This window comes from Zea mays, chromosome 9, assembly GCF_902167145.1.
Source record: "Zea mays cultivar B73 chromosome 9, Zm-B73-REFERENCE-NAM-5.0, whole genome shotgun sequence".
Classification (NCBI taxonomy): Eukaryota; Viridiplantae; Streptophyta; class Magnoliopsida; order Poales; family Poaceae; genus Zea; species Zea mays.
Window position 1 is genome coordinate 145,121,459 of NC_050104.1, and position 12,445 is coordinate 145,133,903.

The 12,445-nt window shown below is 43.4% G+C and overlaps 1 protein-coding gene across 1 annotated transcript; it reads right to left on the bottom strand.

The window, feature by feature from the left end:
* Positions 1 to 9,523: 9,523 nt before the first annotated feature.
* On the bottom strand, positions 9,524 to 11,213 carry LOC103639297 (E3 ubiquitin-protein ligase CSU1). Its single transcript, XM_008662062.3, has 2 exons — positions 10,884 to 11,213; positions 9,524 to 10,388 (listed from the first exon to the last, which is right to left on the bottom strand). Exons 1-2 carry the CDS (start codon positions 11,120 to 11,122, stop codon positions 9,710 to 9,712), a joined length of 918 nt encoding a protein of 305 aa, XP_008660284.1. The 5' UTR covers positions 11,123 to 11,213; the 3' UTR covers positions 9,524 to 9,709.
* Between the last annotated feature and the right edge of the window lie 1,232 nt (positions 11,214 to 12,445).

A 12,445-nucleotide genomic window follows, 5' to 3' on the forward strand; every position in this document is an offset into this window, starting at 1 on the left:
TATAGCCTGAAAGAGTGGTGAGCGACATTGGCTAATAAAATTCGAATAGACTCTAGCCTAGCCACAGGAGCAAAAGTCTCCTTGAAATCCAAACCTGCAACTTGGGCATAACCTTTTGCCACAAGTCGAGCCTTGTTTCTTGTCATCACCCTGTGCTCGTCTTGCTTGTTGCGGAACACCCACTTGGTTCCCACAACATTTTGCTTTGGACATGGCACTAGGCTCCAAACTTCATTTCTCTTGAAGTTGTTGAGCTCTTCCTGCATGGCCAACACCCAATCCGGATCCTGCAAGGCCTCTTCTACCCTGAAAGGCTCAATAGAAGAGACAAACGAGTAATGCTCACAAAAGTTAGCTAATCTTGAGCGAGTAGTTACTCCCTTGCTTATGTCACCCAGAATTTGGTCAACGGGATGATGTCGTTGGATCGTTGCTCGGACTTGAGTTGGAGGGGCACATGGTGCCTCTTCCTCCATCACTTGATCTTCCTGTGTTCCCCCTTGGTCCTGTCCCTCTTCTTGAGGTACCTGTTCACTATCTTGAGTTGGAGGATGCACCATTGTGGAGGAAGATGGCCGATCTTGTTCCTGTTGTTCCTGTGGTCGCACATCACCAATTGCCATCGTGCACATTGCGGCCGTTGGAACATCATCTTCATCTATGTCATCAAGATCAACTTTCTCTCTTGGAGAGCCATTAGTCTCATCAAATACAACGTCGCTAGAGACTTCAACCAAACCCGATGATTTGTTGAAGACTCTATACGCCTTTGTATTTGAGTCATACCCTAGTAAAAACCCTTCTACTGCCTTGGGAGCAAATTTTGATTGTCTACCTTTCTTCACCAGAATGTAACATTTGCTCCCAAATACACGAAAGTAGGAGACGTTGGGTTTGTTACCGGTAAGGAGTTTGTAGGAGGTCTTCTTGAGAAGGCGATGCAGATAGAGCCGGTTTATGGCATGGCAAGCTGTGTTCACAGCTTCCGACCAAAACCACTCGGCCGTCTTGAACTCTCCAAGCATCGTTCTTGCCATGTCAATAAGCGTCCTGTTCTTCCTCTCTACCACACTGTTTTGTTGTGGTGTGTAAGGAGCGGAGAACTCGTGCTTGACACCTTCCTCCTCAAGATACTCCTCAACTTGCAGATTCTTGAACTCGGACCCGTTGTCACTCCTTATCTTTTTCACCTTTAGCTCAAATTCGTTTTGAGCCCTCCTTAGAAAGTGCTTTAGGTCCCTTGGGTTTCTGATTTATCCTGCAAAAAGAACACCCAAGTGAAGCGGGAAAAATCATCAACAATTACAATACCATACTTACTTCCCCCGATGCTAAGGTAGGCAACGGGTCCGAAGAGGTCCATGTGAAGAAGCTCAGGTGGTCTTGATGTTGTCATCACATTCTTGCTATGATGAGTGCTTCTCACCTGTTTTCCTGTCTGATGTGCTGCACAAGGCCTATCTTTCTTGAAACAAAAATTGGTTAGTACTAACACATGTTCTCCCTTTAGAAGTTTATGAAGGTTCTTCATCCCAACATGTGCTAGATGGCGATGCCACAGCCAGCTCATACTAATCTTAGCTATTAAACATGCATCTAGATCGGCCTCCTCTTTCGAAAAATCAACTAAGTAGAGTTTGTCGTCTAGTACACCCTTAAAAGCTAATGAACCATCACTCATTCTAAAGACAGATACATCAACGTCTGTAAAAAGACAATTGTAACCCATGTGACACAATTGACTTACAGACAACAGGTTGTAACCAAGCGACTCTACTAGAAATACATTCGATATGGAGTGCTCGTTGGTGATGACTATCTTGCCCAAGCCTTTGACCTTGCCTTGGTTCCCATCTCCAAAGATGATCGTATCCTGGGAGTCCTTGTTCTTGACGTAGGAGGTGAACATCTTCTTCTCCCCCGTCATGTGGTTTGTGCATCCGCTGTCGATAATCCAGCTTGAGCCCCCGGATGCATAAACCTATAAGGTTTTTAAGCTTGGGTTTTAGGTACCCAACTCTTGTTGGGTCCTACAAGGTTAGTCACAATAATTTTTTGAACCCAAATACAAGTCTTGTCTCCCTTGCATTTGGATCCCAACTTCCTAGCAACCACTTTTTCATTCTTACATGAAAGTACAAATGAAGTGTTGCAAGTATGGAAAACAGTAGTAGGTATATTACACATTTTCCTAGGCACGTGATGAACAACATGATTTTTCCTAGGCCTACTTCTACCATGCACAAAAGTAGAGCTAGAGGCAAACATAGCATGTGAATCATTGTAGGCAGTATGAACATAACTCTTATTATGATTAGCAATTTTCCTATCATAAATAAAAGCATGATTCCTTTGAGGACTACTAGCCATAGGGGCCTTCCCTTTCTCCTTGCTGAGAACGGGAGCCTTTTGGCTTGTTAAGTTCTTGGTTTCCTTTCGAAAACCAAGTCCATCCTTAATTGAGGGGTGTCTACCAATAGTGTAGGCATCCCTAGCAAACTTTAATTTATCAAAATTATTTTTGCAAGTCTTAAGTTGGGCATTAAGACTTGCCACCTCATCATTCAATTTAGTAATAGCAATAAGATGTTCATTACAGGCATCAACATCAAAATCCTTACATCTATTACAAATAACAACATGCTCTACACATGAACTAGATTTATTAACTTCCTCTAGCTTAGCATTTAATTCATCATTTAAACTCTTTAAACTAGAAACAGATTCATGGCAAGAAGACAACTCAGAGGATAGCTTTTCATTTCTTTTAACTTCTAGAGCAAGAGATTTTTGAACACTAATAAATTTGTCATGCTCTTCATACAAAATATCTTCTTGCTTCTCTAGCAATCTATCCTTTTCATTTAGAGCATCAAATAACTCATTAATTTTCTCTACTTTGGCTCTATCTGAACCTTTGAATAAGCTAGAGTAATCTACTTCATCATCAGATGATTCTTCATCACTAGATGAAGTGTACTTGGGTGTGTCCCAAATACGTACCTTTTTCTCCTTGGCCATAAGACATGTATGGCGTTCATTGGGGAAGAGTGAGGATTTGTTGAAGGCCGAGGCAGCAATTCCTTCGTCGTCGGAGTCGGAAGAGGAGCAGTCTGAGTCCCATTCCTTTCCAAGGTGCGCCTCGCCCTTTGCCTTCCTATAGTTCTTCTTTTTCTCCTTCTTACCGCTCTTTTCTTGTCCCTGGTCACTATCATTATTGGGACAGTTTGCAATAAAGTGATCAGTCTTACCGCATTTGAAGCAGGAGCGCTTTCCCCTTGTTTTGTTCTTGTTGGGGTACTCCTTGCGTCCTTTAAGCGCAATCTTGAAACGATTGATGATAAGAGCCATCTCATCTTCGTTGAGGCCAGCAGCCTCCACTTGTGCTACCTTGCTTGGAAGCGCCTCCCTGCTACTGGTTGCCTTAAGAGCAACAGGTTGAGGCTCGTAGACGGGTAGTGGACCGTTTAGAGCATCGTCCACGTGTTGAGCCTCCTTCACCATCATGCGCCCGCTCACAAATTTTCCAAGAATCTCATTGGGCGTCATCTTGGTGTACCTGGGATTCTCACGAATAAGATTGACAAGATGGGGGTCAATTACAGTAAATGACCTTAGCATGAGTCGGACGACATCATGATCCGTCCATCTTGTGCTTCCATAGCTTCGAATCTTGTTGACCAGGGTTTTGAGCCTGTTGTAAGTCTGAGTTGGCTCCTCTCCCCTGATCATCGCGAATCTCCCCAGCTCACCTTCCACCAGCTCTATTTTGGTGATCATGGTGGCGTCGTTTCCCTCATGAGATATCTTGAGGGTGTCCCAAATTTGCTTGGCGTTGTCCAAGCCGCTCACCTTATTATATTCATCCCTGCAAAGTGAAGCTACAAGACAGTAGTAGCTTGGGCATTTTTATGAATCTGTTCATTAATTATCACAGGGTTATCCGTACTATCAAAGTGCATCCCATTCTCTACAATTTCTCAAATGCTAGGATGGAGAGAGAATAAATGACTATGCATTTTGTGACTCCAAAACGAATAGTCCTGTCCATCAAAGTGTGGAGGTTTTCCAAGAGGAATTGAAAGTAGATGTGCATTTGAATTGTACGGCATGCGAGAATAGTCAAAAGAGTAGTTTTGATTAACCGTTCTCTTTTACGACGAAGAGTCATCGTCGTCGTCTCTTGGTGAAGAAGAGGAGGCATCACTGTCGTAGTAAATGATCTTCTTGATGCGCCTCTTCTTCTCCCCGTCCCTCTTCTTGTGACTCGATCCTGAGTCAGTGGGCTTGTCGTCCCTTGGCTCGTTGAAGAGGGACTTCTTCTCCTTGTCGTTGACCACCATCCCCTTTCCCTTAGGATCCATCTCTTTGGGCGGTTAGTCCCTTAGATGAAGAGTACGGCTCTGATATCAATTGAGAGCACCTAGAGTGGGGTGAATAGGTGATCCTGTAAAATTAAACACTAAATAGCCACAAAACTTAGTTATAGAAGTATTAGTGCGACTAAGTAGTTTTGAGGCGAGTTCTTGTGGACAAAACAATCACAGAGAAAAGCAATCATAAGAGACACGCGATTTTATCCCGTGGTTCGACCAAGTAACACTTGCCTACTTCCATGTTGTGGCGTCCCAATGGACGAGGGTTGCACTCAACCCCTTTCAAGTGATCCAATGATCAACTTGAATACCACGACTTTCTTCCTTATAGTCTTTCTCCCGTTTGTGAGGAATCTCCACAAGTTGGAGTCTCTCGCCCTTACAATAAAGATCACAAAGAAGGCACAAGAGTAAGGACCAACACACACAACACACAAATCCGTAGCACACACACGCACACAAGCCAAGACTTGAGCTCGAAACGTAGCACAGAGAGTTCACAACTCGAACAGAGCTCAAATCACTAACACAATTGATCAAATGCGCGGAGACGGAGTGTGGGAGTCTTAGAATGCTTAGTGAATGCTTAGATATCTCCTCCATGCGCCTAGGGTCCCTTTTATAGCCCTAAGGCAGTTAGGAGCCGTTGGAGACAAACTTGGAAGGCCAATCTTGCCTTCTGTCGTGTGGTGCACCGAACAGTCCGATGCACCACCGGACAACTACTGTTCATATCCGGTGCTCGATTTCTTTCTATACGGAGAACAGCCGACCGTTGGTCCTCGGGATCGGTTGGCGCACCGGACACTGTCCGGTGCACACCGGACAGTCCGGTGTGCCCAACCGACCATTGGCGTGACCACGTGTCGCGCGAAGATTGTGCGACCGACGTTGCGCTGGCGACCGTTGGCATACCGAACAGTCCAGTGCACCACCGGACAGTCCGATGAATTATAGCCACGTCGCCCTGGTGCTATTCCCGAGAGCGACGAGTTCGCCGCGGATGACTCACCGGACAGTCCGGTGCACCACCGGCAGTCCGGTGATTTTTAGCCGTACGCCGTCGTCGATTCTCGAGAGCAGCACTTTCACCGGAGACCAGCCTGGCGCACCGAACACTGTCCGGTGCACCATCGGACAGTCCGGTGTGCCAGTCCGAGCTGAAGTTTGGCTGCCTAGAGCCAAGTCTTTTCGATTTCTTTCCTTCTTCTTTTCTCACTGTTTCTAGCACTTTAGATAACCTCATTAGTATTCAAAAACAAATGTACTAAGTCTAGAAACATACCTCATGTCTTGATTTGCACTTTTCAACCTTTGGCACATTAGGACTTAAAGAATATGTGTTGGGCATCTAATTCACCAAAATACTTATAGAAATTGCCTAAGGGCATATTTCCCTTTCATTACCCCAATAGACCGAATGCCCAACCCTACTTGCCACCGCCCAGATTTTCGTTGAGGTATATAGATTCTCGAGTGAGTATATAATCTTTAGAATATCTTCCCGATCATTTACTATAAGGTCTCTAGAACTGTACTTAGCAGTCATCAAAATCTATAGCATATCTTTACTAGTCTTCTCTCAGGCGTCTACTATTTTGTCACACCCGGATTTAAAGGATAAAGCCAGGTGCGTCTCATATGTACGCCAAGGAAGAACTTCACATATAATGACAGAATGTATAGAGAGAAATGTCATAAATATCATAAATATACTTATTACATAGCAGAAGTCTTACAAAATAAATGATAATAATAAAACGAACTAAATATATTATTTCCCTAGCGCCACAAAGCTGTCTGGGAGACGCCACCTAGATCAACTCATAAGCTTCATTGTAGGGCGGCTCCTCTTCGACCACCCGCTCTTCACCCGTGGGGGGTTTATATATCGCAAGAGTGAGCTTACAAAAGATCATAGCTCAACAAGTTGTGGAGAATAATGTGCATGAACTCACCAAAGGTGAGAGTTTATGTGAAGTGTAAGGCTGATCAACAAAATAAAGGTTGAAGTTGAGCATTGCTTTTATAAGTTGGTCAAAATTTTATTACCAGTTTCTAAGTGTAAGTAAATACCAAACCATAGTAATAATAAATCAAAGCAATAATAAATAATTCCAATGCAATGCAAATGAAAAATTGAATTTAATTCCATAAATTAATCATGTGAGGGTCCGAGTCGCTCATGACCGTGAGCACGACTGATATAACAGTTTTACACTCTACAGAGGTTGCGCATCTTTACCCACAAGTCATGTTACCCATCTGCCAAGGGATAGCTACTCCCATACACCTCTACCAAGGAAGCGAGGCAGGGTAACACTACGAGGCCTTTACAAAGTTCCACTAGCTTCAGAAAAACCGCTACAGTTTCTAGGAAGTTCCAATGCAGGGACCCCTCGCTTGACCGCCATCGCAGCAAAATCAACACAAGGGCCTCCCTACACTGACCACTCCCCTAGTGACATTGCCCCTTTCGGGTAAGGTAGTCCTCCACTAGCTTTCCTAGTTAGTCAGCCAAGGGCGTCCCATACCACCCTTATGGTACCACTGTTTTCCCGGGTGGTCACTCCATGTTCCAATTAACATAATGATCTTATCATGAACAGTAATAACAAACTGATAATAAAAGTATGATCATGAATAATGTGTATCTCCATACACAAAACCACATAAAGCAATAGCAAGTACTACCCAAAAAGTTCAGTGGTAATCAAGGTATAAAGATAGTCAATCTAGGGTAACCTGAAGGGTCCCATCAAAATTAACATATGCAGATCATTATGATTAATAAGAACATGACCGGGTAAAAAGGAAGTGATCAAGGGCACAACTTGCCTTCAACGAGCTCCTGCTCAGCAGTCTCCACCTGCTGAACCTGTGGATCCTCTCTCGTTGTCTCGTCTACTCGCAACAATACAAACAAACATGGTATAATAAAAATTAACATCATACCAAACAACAGAACAAAATGCATGATGATATTCTACGTTGCGTAACGAGATTGTAGGAACAAGAATCACTAAATTTAGAGTTACGGTTATTTAGTTATGAATTTCTGAAGCTATTTAGTACCTAGAATAGAGTAATTCAAGTGAATAATTTTAAACCAAGTTTCATGCCTAAACTGAGGTACTAGGTGATGAACAGTATTAAAAAAATTATTGCCACTGGAATGGATCAATTTGGAGCTAAAATGAACTAAATATGATTTATACAAGTTTCTGGATTTATTTTTGTACTAAAAATCCATTCCCATAATCCTTTTCCCTATTTTCTCTATTTCCTGGAATGCGCGTATAATACTCAGAGAGCGCGGGGCTAACTCGCAAAACCTCCTAGACTCGGTCTATCCCGAGATGTACTGCAGGTTGATTCCCAATAAGGGCAAGGACTTTTTAGAAAAAGTAACGCGGCGAAAGGGTATCGTCTGAATCTAGTCGCCCGATCAGAAATGGACGCGCAAGATTAGAATTGGGCCAGTTATGAACCTGCTCTCGTTCCTGGTCGCCAGATCCGAGATCCACAGCCCCCGGTTTATAATTCCTTCGGTCACTCACTTGTCGCACGATCAAAATCCAATGGCCATGATCAAGTCTACCGAACCGGTACGCGTCCGACCCAATCAAGACTGTCTATTTTCAATCGGAAGGCCAGAGTTTTATTCTTACGTGATCTAATCACCGCCGCCCAACTACCATCGGACGGACGACGACCATCTTCACCACTTGGTGCCTGGTCGACGGTGCCTGTGCTCCATACACGATGGCAGATCGCCGGAGCCGCACGCCCCTCGCTCCTACGGTGCCCTAAAATGAACCCCGACAGGTGCTATGCGAAGCCACGGTCAAAACGAATGGTAGGGAGGGGTTTTCCCCCAAGTGGTGCAGTGGGGAAGGCTAATCCACGGCGAGGGCGGATCCCTGGGTTCCCACAAAGTCCGACGAGCAATCGCGCCACGCCCAGTGGCCGCCTTCGCCTGTGGACGACGTGGCACCCTTCTAGAACACTTGGAGTCGCTCCTAGGCCGATCACCGGGGACCCGACGTCGGCGACTACCCGATTTGGTCACCCGACGTCGGCGACTACCCGATTTGGTCACGGCGGCGCGCTTATCTCCCGACGAGCTCTCGGTGTGTGGGTGGTCCGGTTCTTTTGAGTTCCTAATGACGGGAGATGGGGATGTGGCCTTAAAGCTTGGAAGTGCGCGGTGATCCCGCGGACTCCGAGTCAACCTGTGAGCTTTTCTCGTGGTGTGGTTGCGGTCAGCGCGGATGGTTTGGTGGAGAAGAACGTGCCGACAAAAGAGGTCCACAGGTCAGTGTGTAGCGTCGGCAGTCGGGGGTCACTCGTATGGGTGGACGATGGGGCTGTCCCACATGCCAGAGATCCACGCACCCAATGGTTTGCTGGGCGGAGCGCGCGAAGGAGTCAAGATGGGCCGAAAATGGTGCCCCAACCCAAGTAAGCTTTCCTTTCTTTTTCTTTTTCTATTATTCTCTTTTCTTTCTTATTTTTGAATCCAAATTTGAATCTTAAATCTGTGGTGAATTCGTCCTCATTTAAATGTACAATTAAATGCACCAGTTAAGTAAGAATTTATTCTTATTTTTATTTTATTTTATGTAGTATTTTCTTATTTCTTTCACATTTCTAGTTTATTATTCCAATGCTCTAAATTGTAATTCTTTGGTTAAATTCTAATTTAGACATTAGCACATCTTTATTAATCTTACCAGTATTAGATGCACAAACATAAGAACTCAACATGATGCATGGCTTTACTTTTTATGATTTAGTAAAGAATTATTATCTTTTAATTATGTTTAGTCACATGACTCAAAAAGTAGAGGGAAAATCACATAAGGAGATCAACTCTTTTATAAGTTTTATAATTTGGGTATTACATATTTCCCCTAACAAATCATTAAGGTATTTTAACTTTTGTAATTAATAGATTTTTCTATAAACTTAAAATAAATTATATCTAGATATATAATAAAATTATTATATTTAGAATATTCAAATCGTCTTATAATTTAAAACGAGAAGAGTATTAAAATCTTTAATCATATTCTTTTTGTACGCTTTAGTTTTCAACATTCTTTGTTAACCAACAAGACTGTTGACATGTCAACACAAACAAATACAAGGCACCTGTTTAATGTAGTGGTGTCGTTAAAGTCTTAAAGATATCTAAAATCAACATCTGCAAGCATGTATATAGAAGTTACAACGGTAATTGTGAACCTAATGGCATTCTCATTACCATGTTAGATAATTTCATGACACCATGGTAAACAATACACAACATCGGCTATAATTATTCAAGGTTAGTAAGTTTTTGGTGCAGGCTTCACTAGTCCTAACCCAGAGCCACTACCCAAATGCTTGAAATCCCTTGCCACCAGGCGTTCGTCATGTGCAGCAAACCCGGTTGCTCCTTTCTCCAATGGAACCAGATTTCTCTCCCTGAATGGTTTGCTGCACTCCAAGCAAGCTTTATCCTTCACTAGAAACTTGTCGGAACATTTCTTGCAGAAGACATGGCCACAAGTGCTGACCGCCACAAGGGACATGGTATTTGTGATAGTGGACTTGCAACTAGGGCACATGTAGCTCTTTTCCACTGCCTTCCCGCTCTTCTGATCAGCAGTTTCCTCTGTGAATGAGATAGGGAAGAGCGATTTCAACTTGAGCTTCTCCTGCCCCTCCGGGCAGACAGTGTCGGTGGAGGGCACGTCTACCTTGACCGTAGCTTCAGGAGTAGCTGAAGGGAGCCAGAATGCCTTCATACAGCGAAGGGCTTCGTCTTCAAAAGAAGTGGCATTCACATTATTTGCTCCATGAAACCCATTCTTGTCTTGGGAACCCCTGCGATCATGGTACTGAGGAACAGCTCCATGATTCTGCTGATCAAAGGCATCCAACTCCTTAGCCTTCTGCAGAATTAGCTTCTCCTCCTCCTCTTCTTTCTCTTGCTTTTTCTGGGCCTCATGTGCTGCTAGCTTGCTGGAAGAACAAGGGTAATAGAAAAGTAGATAGTTTAGGACCAAATACTTAATTTTTTTGTGTCTGCCACGAACAATATGAATTCTAGGTAAGGCAACTATAAGATGCGTACTATTTTAATGATCAGTGGCTAATGAACATGGTTGCTGGTAAAATGTACTTTAGCAAACAAACATACATTTGCGTGAAAACAGTATGACTAATAAATAAATAAGATCTCCCGCATAGATAAAATTTAGTCTCTAAAGCTTAGAAGGGTGAACCAAACACCCCTAATATCCGCACAAAAAATCATTAGCCGCCTGAGCCTTACAGCAGTGATAAACTAGCCTGACGATTCTTCCCACAAATACTCAAAGTATGCAGCCTTCTCTCCTCCCTGCCATGGCGCACCCTACTCTACTCCCCCAATGGCCCAACCAACCACCCCCTAAAGCAAGGACGCAATTAACAAGACAGAGAAGTAATTAAAGAGCGTGAACTGTTGCCGCCTACCGCTTGATGTCCTTCTTCTGGTAGAGGAGGCACTCGAGGATGCACTCCTTACAGAATGTGTGGCCCTTGGGGCAGCAGAGCGGGCCGATGAGCGGCTTGAGGCAGAGGCAGCAGGCGTCGAAGGGCTTGATGGAGTCCTTTCCCAAGCGCTCCCGCTGCGTGCCGTACCCGAGCTTCCGCTTCTCCTCGTACGTGAAGAAGGCGAGGTCGTTGTTGTTTTTCGAATGCCGCTGCGGCATCTTCGCTCGTGCCTCGAATCGTCTTAGCTCGAGAAGGTATTCGCTCGCTTGGAACCCAAGATTTGTTTGACGCGGGGAAGGCAAAGCGGCGAGGCAGGGATTAATATAGTGACGAGAGGAAGACGGACCTCGGTCTGGGTCGGACTCGGGTGATTCCGTGTCCGTCCGTGCACACAAGTGGGCTGGGCCGAGCGGGGTTGACCGTGGGCCGTAGATGTTTTCGGAGTATTGGATAAAATACCAGAAGAACAAATAAGGTGCTAACTGTCCAAATCAATCTATTATTCGATGGATATAATTTGGTTCAATAAAGCATAAAAGTATGTGTTTTATTTATTAGATAGGTGTGAATGCAGAGCCAACATTTAAGGTTTGAATCTTTGTGCATAATTTTAACTTATTTTTGCATACAGTAGGAAGGTCATGACGACCTTGAAAACTGGTGTTGTTTATAGTCGATCGAGATGAAAAGATATGGTCGTTTTAGAAATAGTTAGTGAGTGAAATAGTTTTTTTAAAATATAACATTTAAAAAATCGTCTTGCCTTTATTTATGTGTTAGTTTACACAATTTGCATCAATGGATTGGTTTACCTGCAATATGTTCCTAACTCTACTTTGTCTAATGTTTTATATTTTCGAACTCTAATTTATCTATAATATCGTTCAATGGTGATAATAGTTTGACTTTAACTTCATAGTTTTAGATCCGATTCTGAACATTCTTTCATTCAATAAACATACCCATAAACACGCAAGTCAAACTCTAAAGTCAAGTCAAATGCAGATGGTTAAGTTTGATTGTTTCTTTTATCTTTTAAAAAAGGATGTTTAATTTGTCATAATTACAAAAAAAGGTACGATCATGTCAAAAACAGTCTTTCAAAATAAATTATCAACAATTTAAATACAGAGCATTTGCGATTGGTAACAAAATAGTGGTTTGCAAGAAAAGGATGTCTATACGTAATTATCGAAATATCAACGGTGACAGCTCGATTTCACTTGCCTAGGCGCTCCAACAGAGACGGGTATGCGCTCATGCGATTCCACTCCATGTCTGCTTCTACCGCTTCAGTCGCTGTCGATGAACCAGACAATTCTATCATGCGTTTGAACTCGCACAAACTAGCATTGTTGACTTTGCACAAACTAGCCTCCTAATAGACTGCAGTGCTACTGGGTCCAACCAAATGAAGCTTAGCTACACTTGGACTAGTTGATGTCAGTTGTGTTTCGCTTTTTTAGGTCTATTTTATAAGTATATCTTTTCTAAGGGAAGGGAGCGTGTTTGACTTGGAAAGCAGCAGTTGTTTACTGGGC